Genomic DNA, 16,499 nt, shown 5'->3' on the forward strand with positions numbered 1-16,499 from the left:
CAAAGTTGTCTTCAATGAGGATGTAAAACTATTGATGAGATACTCTATCTCACTTACAGAGTTTAGGTAGCTACTCTGCACTGTGTTGGTATATGGCATTAGGGAACATAAAGAAGGAAACATATCCTTAAACCTAGTTACAGCGCTTTCTGAATCACCACTCTTTCATGCTTGGGCACACTCTCTAACACGTCAACTAACTCACTTCAGAAATATTCTTTCTTTTTCATCTTGCAACCTACTTGTGGGGCATATGCACTGATGATATTCATCATCACTCCTTCAATTTCCAACTTCACACTCATCACCCTGTCAGACACTCACTTAACCTCCAACACACGTGCAACATAATCCATCCATCCATCCATTTTCTTCTGCTTTATCCGGAGTCGGGTCGCGGGGGCGGCAGCTCAAGCAAAGCTGCCCAGACCGCCCGATCCGATGAAATTCGATTTGTACTCTGCATAGCTGGGCTGACTTGTTTTACACCGGATGCCCTTCCTGACACAACCCTACTCATTTTTCCGGGCTTGGGACCAGCAGTCAGAATGTACTGGCTACACACCCCATGTGGCAGAGTAATCATTAGTTGTAAGATATTGAACTGATCCACAACCTATGTATGGATTTAGTACTCACATGGCTTCCCACTATGTCTCTTGCCGTACACAAAAATCACACAGATAGTCAACACATGACTTAATCCCCCCTGCTTCCTCTTAGCTCTCTGTACCCTGGAGAGCGCAGTACGGAGCTTTCCATCACATCACAGGACAACCTAATTACAGCTATGCAAACGTGCATGTATCTGTTCAGGCATATTGATGGAAAACAAACTACAGAGAAGGCAATTTATGACCCAGTTTTAGTGCGATGTGCTGGGTTCTTGCACACTCTTTGAGAAATGCTCTGGCCTTTGTAGTCATTGTAGTTGTGACTGTGTAGAAGAGATCTAGAAGCTGAGGAGGAATAAATACGTCTCACTCAGCCTGCGCATATGACTGTACTTGTGTGTATAGATTTGTGTCAGCAAGAATCAGGTGCTGTCAGGTCACACATGACTGGAGGTGCCTTGGGATGTTCAGCACAGTGTGGCTCAGTGTGTGTGTGTGTGTGTGTGTGTGTGTGTTTGTGTGTGTATGTGTGTGTGTGTGTGTGTGTGTGTGTGTGTGTGTGTGTGTGTGTGTGTGTGTGTGTGTGTGTGTGTGTGTGTGTGTGGGTGAAAGAGGGTCATCGTGTAGTAATGGATGATGACTTATTTATATATTCATGCACAGAGTATGTTTTATACTGAGCTGGAAATATTCTTCATCAAGAGCAATCACAGACTTCTGACGTCCACCAATTTGGATCTGAATCACCTCCAAAATTCAGTGAAGTCTTCCATGCCCACATATGTTTCTGTGGTGCAAATGTGGTGAGAATCCATGGAGTAGTTTTGACATAATCCTTAAAAGCCTATAAAGAGACATCTTGAGTCAGAATCCAGATCTGGATCACCTCTAAATTTAATGGCCTAATATGTATCTGTAGTGCAAATTTGGTGAAAATCTGTGAAGTAGTTTTGACGTAATCCTTCAAAGCCTATATAATGTGAAACTTTATCCAGAATTTGGATCCAGATCACCTCCAAAGTTTAATGGAGTCTTCCCTGGCTTAATATCTATCTGTGGTGAAAATTTCGTCAAAATCTGTGCAGTAGTTTTGATGTAATCTTGCTAAAAGCCAGACATACAAATAAATAAATAAACACTTATGATTTTATTACATCCTTGGCGGACAATAATTTCACTTCATTCAGAATAAACATTTGTAGTTAAGTTGTGGACAGAGTGAATAGATATGTCTTAAGTCTGGTTTTCAAAGACTCCAGAGTCTGACTGTCTAATTGATGCTTGGAGACCATTACACAACACAAGGGCACAATGAGAGAAAGCCCTTTGGCCCACAGACATTTTCTTCACCCTAGGAACACAGAGCAGTCCTGCATCCTGTGAACGCAAAGCCCGGGCCGGTACATAGGGTTTAATTAAATTGGCTAAATAGGTCGGTGCCAGTCCATGAACAATTTTATAGTCTAACAGCAGCACCTTAAAATCTGATCTCACAGAGACAGGAAGCCAATGAAGAGATGCCAGAATAGGTGTAATGTGGTCAAACTTACTGCTTCGTGTCAAAAATCTGGTAGCAGCATTCTGAACCAACTGGAGACCCCTAATGCTAGACTGTGGTAACTCTGAAAATAGGACATTGCAATAATCCAGTCTGGAAGAAACAAAAGCATGGATCAGGGTCTCAACATCAGCCATAGACCAGATGGGACAAATCCTTGCTATATTTCGTAGATGGAAGAAGGTACTCCTCGTAATATCCATAATGTGAAGGCCAAAGATCAATGCAGGATCAAACATCACCCCAAGGTTCCTTACTTTGTCCGTATGCAACCCAGCCTCACGTTTTTTTTGTTTTGTTTGTTTTTTGTTTTTTTTTGTGGTCATTTCACAAAATGATTAAAATTTTCATGACATGGTTTTTTTTAATTCACTATTACTAACTATTGCTGCCGATATCTTTCTGGACCAAGAACCATCATTACATTCTTATCAGAATTTACAAGTAGGAAGTTAATAGACATCCAGCCTCTCACTGATGCAAGGCAATCCTCAAGAGATTTTATAGAATTAAAATTACCAGCAGTTATCAGTATGTACAGTTGAGTATCATCAGCATAGCAATGAAAGGCAATCCCAAAAATCCGTAGTACAACCCCTGGCAAAAATTATGGAATCAACGGCCTCGTAGGATGTTCATTCAGTTGTTTAATTTTGTAGAAAAAAAGCAGATCACAGATGTGACACAAAACTAAAGTCATTTCAAATGGCAACTTTCTGGCTTTAAGAAACACTATAAGAAATCAGGAAAAATAATTGTGGCAGTCAGTAACGGTTATTTTTTTAGACCAAGCAGAGGGAAAAATATGGAATCACTCAATTCTGAGGAATAAATTATGGAATCATGAAAAACAAAAGAGCGCTCCAACACATCACTAGTATTTTGTTGCACCACCTCTGGCTTTTATAACAGCTTGCAGTCTCTGAGGCATGGACTTAATGAGTGACAAACAGTACTCTTCATCAATCTGGCTCCAACTTTCTCTGATTGCTGTTGCCAGATCAGCTTTGCAGGTTGGAGCCTTGTCATGGACCATTTTCTTAAACTTCCACCAAAGATTTTCAATTGGATTAAGATCCGGACTATTTACAGGCCATGACATTGACCCTATGTGTCTTTTTGCAAGGAATGTTTTCACAGTTTTTGCTCTATGGCAAGATGCATTATCATCTTGAAAAATTATTTCATCATCCCCAAACATCCTTTCAATTGATGGGATAAGAAAAGTGTCCAAAATATCAACGTAAACTTGTGCATTTATTGATGATGTAATGACAGCCATCTCCCCAGTGCCTTTACCTGACATGCAGCCCCATATCATCAATGACTGTGGAAATTTACATGTTCTCTTCAGGCAGTCATCTTTATAAATCTCATTGGAACGGCACCAAACAAAAGTTCCAGCATCATCACCTTGCCCAATGCAGATTCGAGATTCATCACTGAATATGACTTTCATCCAGTCATCCACAGTCCACGATTGCTTTTCCTTAGCCCATTGTAACCTTGTTTTTTTCTGTTTAGGTGTTAATGATGGCTTTTGTTTAGCTTTTCTGTATGTAAATCCCATTTCCTTTAGGCGGTTTCTTACAGTTCAGTCACAGACGTTGACTCCAGTTTCCTCCCATTCGTTCCTCATTTGTTTTGTTGTGCATTTTCGATTTTTGAGACATATTGCTTTACGTTTTCTGTCTTGACGCTTTGATGTCTTCCTTGGTCTACCAGTATGTTTGCTTTTAACAACCTTCCCATGTTGTTTGTATTTGTTCCAGAGTTTAGACACAGCTGACTGTGAACAACCAACATCTTTTTCAACATTGCATGATGATTTACCCTCTTTTAAGAGTTTGATAATCCTCTCCTTTGTTTCAATTGACATCTCTCGTGTTGGAGCCATGATTCATGTCAGTCCGCTTGGTGCAACAGCTCTCCAAGGTGTGATCACTCCTTTTTAGATACAGACAAACGAGCAGATCTGATTTGATGCAGGTGTTAGTTTTTTGGAATGAAAATTTACAGGGTGATTCCATAATTTATTCCTCAGAACTGAGTGATTCCATATTTTTTTCCCTCTGCTTGGTCTAAAAAAGTAACCGTTACTGATGGCCACAATTTTTTTCTTCATTTCTTATAGTGTTTCTTAAAGCCAGAAAGTTGCCATTTGAAATGACTTTAGTTTTGTGTCATGTCTGTGATCTGCTTTTTTTTCTACAAAATTAAACAACTGAATGAACATCCTCCGAGGCCAGTGATTCCATAATTATTGCCAGGGTTGTATATGCCCAAGGGGTGCTATACACAGAGAAAAAAGCAGGGGGCCCAAGAAAGATCCCAGTGGAACACCAAATTTCATGTCACCAAGGTTAGAGGTAGGGTTATTGCATAAAACACAGTCAGAACGACTGGACAGATATGACATCAACCATGCAAGAGCATTTCGTGCTCCCGTGATGAAATTAGTCAAATTTTCATGACATTTTTTTTTTAAACTCAGTATTCCTAACCCTACTCCTACCCCGACCCTAATCTTAACCATAACCTAATCTTACTCTTTCTCCCACCCTAACCATAACCACCGACCCCCCGCTTCACTTTTAATTTAGTGCGGCCATCACAGAATAAATTAGAATGAATTTGTGCTGCCGTGACGAACATGAGGCGCTTTTTGTCACAATATCATGAACCAATAGATTAATGTTTATTTTGTGCTGCTGAATCACGACTTGCTGTGAGACCTGGGGCTTGTACTATGAAGCGGGGTTAACTTACTCAGATGTAACCTAGGGTTAACTTCTTAAACCAGGGTTGACAAAACCTGGTGTTCTCAAGTGGTGTTAATCGGTACTACGACGCTGATTAAGATGTTGATTTGTTGAACCTGTGTTAACCTAATTGGAGTTTGTGAGCATTCTCATGCAAGGGGCAGGTTGCAGCGCACGTCACCATTTTTCAATGATAGCGCGGTCACCTTACTTTACCGAAGAAGAATGCACAATTATTATGTGGAGCTACGAGGGATTTAAATTAACGTTAAGGGGGAAATTGAACACATCGTCTGCCAATAAAGCAAGACAGGCTTGTTGGCAACGTATTGCTGATCGGGTAAATGCATAAGTACAATTCAATTGTTCTCCAAATCTGTTACAGATGATTAACCTGTGGAATGTCTGATATGTGTAAAATAATGACCTTCTTTCATTAATTACGCCCAGATGCAACACGATTCAGAAGTGGGCATAGGCCTACTTAAAGATGTTAGGTTAATTTAATGTTTCCTAAATAGGCTACCTATCTAAGGATTTAAAGCCATTAATGGTCATTCTGTTAACATAGTTACATATATATCACTTTGGCATGTAGGTTATCCAACAGGACAGCCCCATGTGGGGAGAAAAAGAATGTGAAATATGTAGTTATAGTAATTGTATATTAGAATATTTAGAAAAATCACCCAAACCAAAGCAACCCTTATGTGGCTGAAATAAGTGAAAAGAAGGTGAGCTTAGAGTGGACTACACGATAATGGGTATATGAAATAGGCCGAATAGAACGACTATACCTGCACATTGATACTGTGAAAAGATTTGCGATTGACTTAATCACCCTCATGCTCTCCCAGGGGTGCACTGATTTGGATTTGCGTGCAATCAATGGCTCCTATTACTCTTGGGAAACCTAGGAGAAATTGTTATTGATAAGCCCCACTTCGCCTAATTAATGGACATGCATTAGACCTATTTTGATATTAGTAATTACCCGTGATTGCATAAAACCCTTCTTTGATTTGCATTGCTGATAAATGGCCAGGGAAAACGACAAATGCATCCAACAGTTTAGACAGAACAAGTACTACCTTGCGAATCATACGACATACAGTATTCTTGCTCAGATGTTCAGCATCACCGATGGAATGCATAAATTGTCCACTGGCAAAATATCTAAGCACAAGACACATTATCTGCTTGATCATCAGGGCATTGCTACGATGGGTGATGTTACAGACGTCTGGCCCGATCAGCTGACAAAGATAACGAATTCCCTCGGCTGAGAATCTATATCTTTCATGGAGAATATCGTCCGGGTATGTCAGCGGATTCTGGCGGTCTTTAAAAACCCTCGCCCTGTGACGAGAGCCCCTCACAATTTGTGCCCCAATATCAAACGGATCATCCAGGTAGGCCGGCATTGTCTTCAGAGTGATTGACGGTGGATGGGCGGTACTTATAAAGGGAGTGGTTAAGCGAAAACCTCAAGCTAACCTAGAACATAACCTGCTCGGAGCAGGTTTGGCACGCAGCGTAAATTGCCATGGCAGCATACCTCGATCAAAACCTATCCACCTTTCATAGTACGGGTTAACCGGGAAGTTACTCCACACGTCATCAACTTACTCCTGAAGTTACCCTGATAAGCCAGTAACCCTGCTTCGTAGTACAGGCCCCAGGTTGGTAAATTATGATGATCCATGATATCAAATACAGCACTAAGATCTAACAGCACTAAAACCGAAGTGGTGTCTGAATCCATTGCAAGCAGAAGATCGTTCCCCACTTTAGTAAGAACTGTTTCCATGGAGTGGTATTTTCTAAAAACAGACTGCAGTGGCTCAAAAAGATTATTCTTGGTAAGGTGGTCCACAACCTGCAGTGAGACCACTTTTTCCAGAATTTTAGAGCAGAATGATAGATTTGACATCAGCCTACAATTTTTCACTACAGTGGGGTCAAGATTAGGTTTAATCACTGAAGATTTAAAACATTTATGAACAGATTCAGAAGTTAATGAAAGATTAACAATTTCCAGCACTGTTGGCCCAGGAATAGGCCACAGGTCCTTAAAGGTCCTTTTGTTGGTATGGGATCAAGTAAACAGGTTGTGCTGTTTGTAGACATTACAAGTTTCGTCAGCACATCTAATGAGATACCATCAAACTCTGAAAATCTAGGTGGTACCCTGACAGTGGCACCCACCTCATTTACAGGGTGTGGTGGGTGCTGGGATATGTTTAACCTAATATTTGTTACGCAGTATATTTGAACATTGATGAGAATTGTGCAGTTTGCTTCTCACTGCCGTGGCGTACGGACTGATGATCCTCCACCTGTTGTGAGAAGCTGCTCATTTACATAAAGCTTAAATTCAGACCTGAATGTGTTGCTGATAGTGTGTGCCTCTGAAAGAGATTTGCTGTAGCTCTGTTGACTTACCTCACCTTTTCCATCCTTCACAGAGTCAGTTTGTCGTGTCCACCTGGGGGGTGTTTGGCGGTGAGTCTGGGTCCAGAAGCGCCGAGGCTTCGATCCTTTTGGGCGCTGGAGAGCGTGCCGTCCTTCACTCCGCCAGACAAACCACATATTTATGTTGTACACTAATTATTTCACTGGAGGGGAAATAAAATTGTTTTGTTTGTGGAACTGCTTTCTGGTTATTTAGCGCTGGGTTTGGTCAGACGTTGGTCCGCTCCTCAACCTGCGTCTGCACATAACAGTAGTTCCCGGCCATTCCAAAATGGACCCAGCGGCAGAAGCGGTTCCATTTGCCGAAAGAGTTCAAGAACACTTGGAGAAAATATGGGAGCAATTACAGCATCTCGCAAACCAAATTAAACAAACAGATGCCCGCGTTACGGAGCTTGCAGCGCAAGCCGTTCTGCTTCCTGCTGCTCCAGCTGCGGCACCATCGATACCGGTGCAGATAACTCCGTCACCCAGAGATTCGGCTTCCGAACCAATCATTTGTCATCCAGAGCCTTATGCGGGAAACGTTGAAGCCTGTGCTCCGTTTTTGATGCAATGTTCTCTGGTTTTTGCTCAGCGACCGGCTTCCTTCTCTTCTGATGGTAGTCGTGTCTCATATGTGACAAATTTGCTCCGAGGTGACACTTTAGCTTGGGTCACTGCATTGTGGAGTAATAACTCTCCATTGTTAGGATCCTTTAAGGATTTTTCCCGGGAGTTCCGCTTGGTTTTTGACCATCCGGTGAAAACAAATACCGTTGCCCAATGGTTGCTGAATCTCAGGCAGGGGAGGCGGAGTGCGGTGGATTATTCCGTGGATTTCCGAATTTTTTCTGCTCAGTCCGGTTGGAATGCCGCAGCTTTAAGAGGAGTGTTTGTAGATGGTTTGAACCATCCATTAAAAGACGAGCTAGCAGTCCGTGACGAACCAAAAGATTTAGATGAACTAATATCTTTGGTTATTCGTCTAGATGATCGGATAAAGGAGCGTGGACGCGAGAGAGGACGGACATCAGAGCGGGTTTTTTCGTCTCGGGGCTTTCCCCGACACAGATCTGGGCTGCCTCTTCTTCGCCCCACTGAGACCCCTCCGACGGGACTTCTGGCTCCTCTTGCGGATGAGCCCATGCAGCTCGGATGAGCTGAAGCCGCCATATTGCCCCGGTCACATAAGCATCAAGAAAGATAGTGATGACGTATCTCCAGGTGTTCTGGGACAAGCATAAAAATGGACACATAAAAAAAAACAAAACAAAAAAAAAAAACCCTTTGGTTGTTTAGTTATTTGGGCTATTTTTGTTTTTTTTGTAAGGGGTTATAAATTGTTTGGGGATTTAGAGGCGGTTCCGGAGGAGTGAACGACTGGCAGTTCGGAGCTCGGCTGGACTCAGGTAATCGTTTGTTTTCATTATTTGGACTTAGGTATTTTCTGTTTGAGGATTGGGTCGTTTTGTTTTGTTGTTTTTTATTTCCCTGCTTCCCTAACCCCAACCTCACATTGCTCTGAGACCGTTTTGTCTTTTGGGTTGTGGGGTGGTGCAGGTTGGTCACGCTGAGCGTTTCTCAGAAGACCTCTGCACCTGGGGGGGGGGTTGTCAGGGGCGTTTTTTTGGGTTTGGTTAGGGCCCAGTTCCTCTCCAGCCCCGGTGGGCCTTTGACCGTTCGTCATTGGTGTTACCGGGGTGTGGTGCAGCGGGAACATACCTCAGTCGGAGTGGTGGGCCGATCTGTTGCCATTCGCCATTTCGGTAGTTCCACCCCTCCCGATAGGCTGGTGGTATGGTTGGGTTGGGGCACCGGACGTCTTTCCGGTTTTCCGCTGCGCTTCGGGGATGGGACCGGGTTAGTTTTTCCTGTTTCCTTCCCCAGCTTAGTAGTTTTGTGCTGTTCGCCAAAATTGGGCTAACGATAGGCTCTGGGAGTGATCTGGGGTCTTTCGGGGTGCTGGGGGGGGTAACAGGGTTTGACAGTTGTTTTATTTTGCCCCTGGGGTGTTTTAATGAAGTCCGCCGGGGGTTGTATTTTTGTGTGGTTATGTTTCCTTCCAGATTCGACCTCCAGGGTCGATGGGACGGTCCTCTGGGGGGGAATTGATTGTGGGGCCGATTAACCAAGTGTGGCCAGGTCTGGGGTTCCTGGGTTGTGGGGAGGGTGCCTCCTGGGGTTGATGGTACGGTCCTCTGGGGGGCGCTGTTCCTCCGTGTAAACCTGGGGACCTCTGTAAGATTCCGGTTTTGGTTGTTCTCTCCTGGAACTGGCGGTAAAGGTCTTCTGGGGGGGGGGCTCTGCATATCATTCTGGGGGGGGTTGTTTGTTATTTTTCTTTGTGAATTTATGTTTGTATTGTGTTGTTGGGGCTGTGTTGGGTTATTGCATTTGGGAGTTTTTCTTTTCTTCCCGGGGTTGGATGGGACGGTCCCCTGGGGAGGGTTTGGGTGGGTTTTGTGTTTTTCTTCTATGTTGGGTTGTATATGGGACTTGTTTGGGGTTTTTGTTGATGCCAGCCGGCCTTCCAGCCGCGGTGCCCTGTCCTGCCGTTTGCTTTCTGTCATGGACCCCGGAGGGAGGTGTTGTTCTCGGGCCTGGTCTGTTCGGTCGCCGGGAGGCTTCCCATTGATGGGGGGGTACTGTTGTGTGTTGGGGGGTTTGGCTGGATGTTTTTGTGTTGTTTTCTTTTCTTTGCTCTCCAGGTGGTATGCAAACTGTTTTTTGTCTGTGGAGAAGGTGCTGGCAGAAGAGTCCTTCACCCTCATCAGCATTATTAGCTGCACCTGTGGAGGATGTTCACGTGCAGGCCTACTGACTCGCAGCACCTGTGGATGATGCTCACGTGTAAACTTAAAGACTTTCAGCTGAAGCAGATAATGAGATGGCATTCTGCATTTAAGCCATGAGTGGTTCAAGCAGAATTGCCGGGAACGTGACCTTGTGACGTTCGTTTGTGAGACGCTGAGGACCGCGCCAGGGTTTGACACATCGTGCCTGTGAAGGAGGACGGGTGAGGGACACATGCTGTCAGCACACATCAGAGGTGATTATTGTCTGAATGATCGTTAATAGTAATTTGGCATTTGTTACGCAGTATATTTGAACATTGATGAGAATTGTGCAGTTTGCTTCTCACTGCCGTGGCGTACGGACTGATGATCCTCCACCTGTTGTGAGAAGCTGCTCATTTACATAAAGCTTAAATTCAGACCTGAATGTGTTGCTGATAGTGTGTGCCTCTGAAAGAGATTTGCTGTAGCTCTGTTGACTTACCTCACCTTTTCCATCCTTCACAGAGTCAGTTTGTCGTGTCCACCTGGGTGGTGTTTAGCGGTGAGTCTGGGTCCAGAAGCGCCGAAGCTTCGATCCTTTTGGGCGCTGGAGAGCGCGCCGTCCTTCACTCCGCCAGACAAACCACATATTTATGTTGTACACTAATTATTTCACTGGAGGGGAAATAAAATCGTTTTGTTTGTGGAACCGCTTTCTGGTTATTTAGCGCTGGGTTCGGTCAGACGTTGGTCCGCTCCTCAACCTGCGTCTGCACATAACACAAATGGATTAATGGGATTATTAACCATCAGAACCAGCTTCCTACTTTTAAACTCTGATAATACTGAATTGATGGTTCTTGGTCCAGTGAGACATCAGCATCAATTTGACCAGTTAAGACTTAGCCTAGGCTCGTGTGTCATACATCAGACTGACAAAGTGAGGAAACCTCGGGGTAATTTTTGATCCTACATTGTCCTTTGACCTCCACATTAGAGATATTATGAGGGCTGCTTTCTTCCACCTGCAAAATATAGCAAAGATTCGTCCCATCCTGTCTCTGGCTGATGCTGAGACCCTGATTCATGCATTTGTCTCTTCTAGATTGGACTATTGCAATGTTCTATTTTCTGGTTTACCACATCCCAGCATGAGGGGTCTCCAATTGATTCAAAATGCTGCTGCCAGAGTTTTGACATGAAGCAGAAAGTTTGACCACATTACACCCATTTTGGCGTCTCTTCACTGGCTTCCTGTCCCTGTGAGATCAGATTTTAAGGTTCTGCTACTAGCCTAGAAAATTGTTCATAGACTGGCACCTCCCTACCTAATTGACCTAATTAAACCCTACGTGCCACCCCGGGCTTTGCGTTCTCAAGGTGCAGGACTACTTAGTGTCCCTAAGGTGAATAAAAAGTCTGCGGGTCACAGAGCTTTCTCTTATCGTGCACCTATTCTGTGGAGTGATCTCCTTGCTTCAATAAAACAGTCAGATTCTGTCGAGACTTTCAAGTCCACACTTAAGATGCACTTATTTTCCCTTTCATATGGCTAGCATACTGGCATAGTATGTTTCTATGCTTTTTACTCTTTAAATTCATTTTATTAGGAAACGGAGCAGGCCGCGGCCTCAACTTTATCTAAATTCTGGGTCTTTTAGTGAAGCTTAAGGCTAGTGACCGGTGATCACCTTAGTATTTCTTCTGTTTTTCTTGTTGCTTAATGCTGACAAATTACACTGTATTTGTCTTTCTGATGCTTCATTCTGCTTTTTTCTTTTCTCTCTGTTTGAGGTGTGGCTCCATCCAGAGATTGGTGTGGTATCTGTTCCAGAAACTGTCCTTAGCACCGGCAACATTTCCTGTATGTTCATTTTGTGAATTGTTCTGTAATTTATGTCTGTATCATGGCCCAAGCAGAGGGTCACCCCTTTGAGTCTGGTCTGCTTGAGGTTTCTTCCTCAGAGAGAGTTTTTTCCTTACCACTGTTGCTCTGGGGGCTGGTAAGGTTAGACCTTACTTGTGTGAAGTGCCTTGAGGCAACCTTGTTGTGATTTGGCGCTTTATAAATGAAAATAAATTGAAATTGAACTGCGATGACAAAGTAAAACCTCTTAAATCATTCTAAAATCAGTTTTAAGCCGAAAGAAGGACATTTTAAGCAGAAACTAAGTGATACTCTGTGACGCTTTGATCGGCGAGCAGCTCGTGTAGCTTCTTCCATCTGCGATCGCTTCCTTCGTCTTTTATAATGAAATAATGCTGAATTCATGTGAAAATGATTGTTGTACAAACACTTCAGATATCTGTCGCTGAGATAGATGATGACTGGAGTGCAATTTGAAGCAGAAACAAGATGAAAATCAGTGAACCGCGGCTAATGGCACATGCTCAGTGAAGGCAGGGCGGACTGATTTTTAGGGGGGACCCTTCAGTTGGCGACACCAGGCTCTGGCCAGAGTATCCTTTAGATCTTGGGGGAGCAAGGCCGATTGAATACCATATGCACAGCGAGTCTTGCTGGCTTCCATCATATACATATACAGCGGGGAAAATAAGTATTGAACAGATCAACATTTTTCTCATTAATTATATTACTAAATGTGCTACTGACATGAAATTTAAGTTATGTGTAGTAATATGAAATGATACAAGGAAAAAATATTGAACACGCTTACTGAAATTTATTTAATACTTCATACAAAGCCTTTAGTTGGTAATGGCAACTTCAGGATGCCTCCTGTATGTAGAAACTCGCCGCATGGATTGCTCAGATGTGATTTTTCCCAGTCTTCCACACAAACTTCCAGTCTTGAAGATTCTGTGGACTTCTTCTGTGAACGCTGATCTTTAGTTCTTTCCATAGATTTTCATTCTCTGAAGCTAATTGAGAGTTTGCTTGGCTGTGTGTTTGGGATCATTGTCTTGCTGATCAAGAATGTCTTGGTACATTTTTCCATTCATCCTTCCTTCACTTATATGAAGTTTGCGAGTGCGTATGCTGAAAAGCAGCCTCACACCATGTTGTTCCCAACTCCAAACTTCACTGTTGGTATGATGTCTTTGGAGGGATGTGCAGTGCCATTTATGGTGTGTATTAGGGCATTCAAAGAGTTCAATTTTGGTCTCATCTGACATCTCACAGTATTTCACATGCTTATCTAAATGTTATGCAACAAACTTTGAACAAACTTCAGTATGCTTTTTCTTGAGCAATGGAGTCTTTTGTGCTAATTCCAGGTCTTTCTGAAGCTCTCCAAAAGTTGTCCTTGGCTCTTGGGCAACTCTTCTGTTAATTCTTTTCACTCCTCTGTCTGAAATCTTGCAAGGAGCACCTGGTTGTGGCCAGTTTATGATGAAATTTATGATGTTTGTGGCCCCCAACAGTGCTTACTGGAACATTCAGAAGTTTAGAAATCCTTCTATAACCAGTGGCATCAGTATGATTTGCAACAATAAGGTTGCAAAGATCTTGAGAGAGCTCTTTGCTTTTCCCATCATGAGCTGATTCTTCTGACACCTTGGCCATCAGTTAGGACTGAACTTGCTAATATTACTTTGCAGTGACAAGGAGCAGGATTGCTTTCTAATTACTGATAGATTTCAGCTGGTGTCTTGGCTTTCAATGCCTTTTTGCACCTCCCTTTCTTCAGATGTTCAATACTTTTTTCCTGTGTCATTTCACATTATTACACATGACTTAGTTTATGGGCATCTATGGTTTGATTTCTTTGTATGTGTGGATTACTTGGGTTGTTACCGACATCTGGTGAAAATTTTATGTTAATAGCACCTCTAAAAATATATTTACTGAGAAAATGATGACTTGTTCATTATGAGTGTCATTAGCAGACATGGAATATCATTCTACTGTTATGATGAAGACACACAGCTTTCCCTTAGGACAGTCACTTCTTCTGCTCCAATGCCAGCATCCATGGTGACTACCTGCCTGGAGAAGATAGAGGCGTGGATGAAGCTCAACCACCATCAGCTAAACAGCTCCAAACCAGAAGCCATCCTAGTTGGTACACCACATCAGCTCCGCTTTTCCACCATCACTAATATCATTTTCTCTGGCCAAACCAGAGAACCTTTCCATATCTTTCACCAATTTGAGTGTTAAAATGGACCCTCAACTCACCTTTGACACCCATATGGAACATCTCTGTAAGACATCATTCTACCACCTCAAGAACATCGCCAAACTCCGTCCAGCACTCTGGCAGATGCAGGGAAGCTTGTCCATGCCCTTGTCTCCTCCAGGCTGGACTACTGTAATGCACTCTTTATCTGGATCTTTGGCACGAGCATCCAGAGATTATGATACATCCAGAACAGCGCTGCCAGGATCCTGATGAGGGTACACAAGCATGATCACGCCACCCCATCCTGAAATCCCTTCACTGGCTCCTGGTCCCATTCAGAATTGATTTCAAGGTCTCCCTCCTCACCCACCAATGCATTCATGGACATGCTCCCTTTTACCTCCAGGAACGCCTCATCCACCCTCTGTTCTGCAACCACAAACACTCTCCAAGTCCCTAGAACCAACCTTTGCATCATGGATCATGGATGACCAGACTTCCACTGTTGCTCCAAGGCAGTGGAACATCCTCCCTGACCACCTCAGGGCCCCACAGACTATAGATGTTTTTAAACAAAATTTAAAAACTTATCTTTTAAAAAACATTTTGCTAAATACATTTGATAGATTCTCCTTGGCCTTGATCATTTTTAATTGCATTGATTTTAATTGTTTTTTTTTTCCTGTTCTGTAGCACTTTGAGATTGCTGAAATGTAAAGTGTGACACAAATACATTTATTATTATTGTTATTATTATTATTTATTATTTCATATGTTTACTCTCTATCTATCTATCTATCTATCTATCTATCTATCTATCTATCTATCTATCTATATATATATATATATATATATATATATATATATATATATATATATATATATATATATATATATATATATATACGTTCATCACATTTAGCTCATTCCAAAATACAATTTCATGATTTCACATTAATGTTCTCAATTTATTTGTAGATATGTGGAGAATTTGGAGTAACCTCTGACCAAGCAAATCACTGCAACAAGTGACTTCAAGCCACTGATTATATGACCTTCATAGAAATGTCTTGTTAATTGCTTTCTGTCTGTGTCTTCCAGAATTATGGCCTTGAAACCGAGAACCTGCGGACTCTGTCCCACAAGTTGAACGCTTCTGCTAAGAACCTCCAGAACTTTATCTTGGGCCGGCGGAGGGGCGGACACTATGATGGACGGGCATCTCGGAGGCTACCCAATGACTTCCTCACCTCAGTAGTGGATCTTATTGGTGCAGCCAAGAACCTGCTAGCTTGGCTGGACAGGTAGTCACCATAACTCTACAAAACCTATTTCTGCTAAGCCAACCCCAAATCAAATCAAATCAAATCAATTTTATTTATATAGCGCCAAATTACAACAACAGCTGCCCCAAGGTGCTTATCAGATCAAGGCGCAAATCAGAAAACGTTAGGACAGTATGGAAAATGCAATAAACAAAAAACAAATAATAACATAATATAGCCTTTTATTGCCATTGTACATGTACATACAAAGAACTAAATTTGTCCTCTGCATTTAACCCATTCTGATTACAGTTAGACACAATCCAACCACTAGGAGCAGTGGGCAGCCACAGTCCAGCGCCCGGGGACCAACTCCAGATGTAGAGACAGTGCCTTGGTCAGGGACAGAGAAAGGAGTAGACCTTAAATAAGCATGTTTTGATTGTGGGAGGAAACCCACACAGACACTGGGAGAACATGCAAACTCCACACAGAAAGGGCAGGAAATAGTTCCCATGACCTTCTTGCTGTGAGGCATTAGTGCTAACCACAAAGCCCCATGCCGTGTAGCAAATCCATATACATAAAAGGCAGTCTATGTATGTATGTATGTATGTATGTATATATATGCAGCACAATTTGTGTTCGGTGTGAACTTCCACAGCAATTAAGTGATCAACACCAAACTTGGTATGGTGACTGGGGCACCAAGGGGGATGTCTTTGGGGCCTTTGTGTTGAAAGCACACATGCGCAAACACGCGTACACCCACACACACTAGATTAAAACATCACACACATTAAAGTAATAAAAACAAATAGATAAAGAGAATAGATTAAAGCATTTCCCCCCAGTAACCATACAGAATTAAAGTGAAAGTTCTTTTTAAGATTTAATTAGCAATAATGATTAAAACTGAATTCTGTAATATATAAATAGATAAAGAGAATAGATTAAAGCATTAAATAATTGCTTTGC

General features: G+C 42.6%; 1 protein-coding gene across 1 annotated transcript in view; it reads left to right on the plus strand.

The window, feature by feature from the left end:
- si:ch211-26b3.4 (connector enhancer of kinase suppressor of ras 2) overlaps positions 1 to 16,499 on the plus strand; it is a 438,839-nt gene that overhangs the window by 170,380 nt on the left and 251,960 nt on the right. The window contains exon 3 of the mRNA XM_034181376.1: positions 15,358 to 15,560. Within this exon, the coding sequence (XP_034037267.1) occupies positions 15,358 to 15,560 (203 nt within the window). The remainder of the gene's footprint in view (positions 1 to 15,357; positions 15,561 to 16,499) is intronic.

The sequence above is a fragment of the Thalassophryne amazonica genome, chromosome 11, assembly GCF_902500255.1.
Source record: "Thalassophryne amazonica chromosome 11, fThaAma1.1, whole genome shotgun sequence".
In the NCBI taxonomy this organism is placed as follows: domain Eukaryota; kingdom Metazoa; phylum Chordata; class Actinopteri; order Batrachoidiformes; family Batrachoididae; genus Thalassophryne; species Thalassophryne amazonica.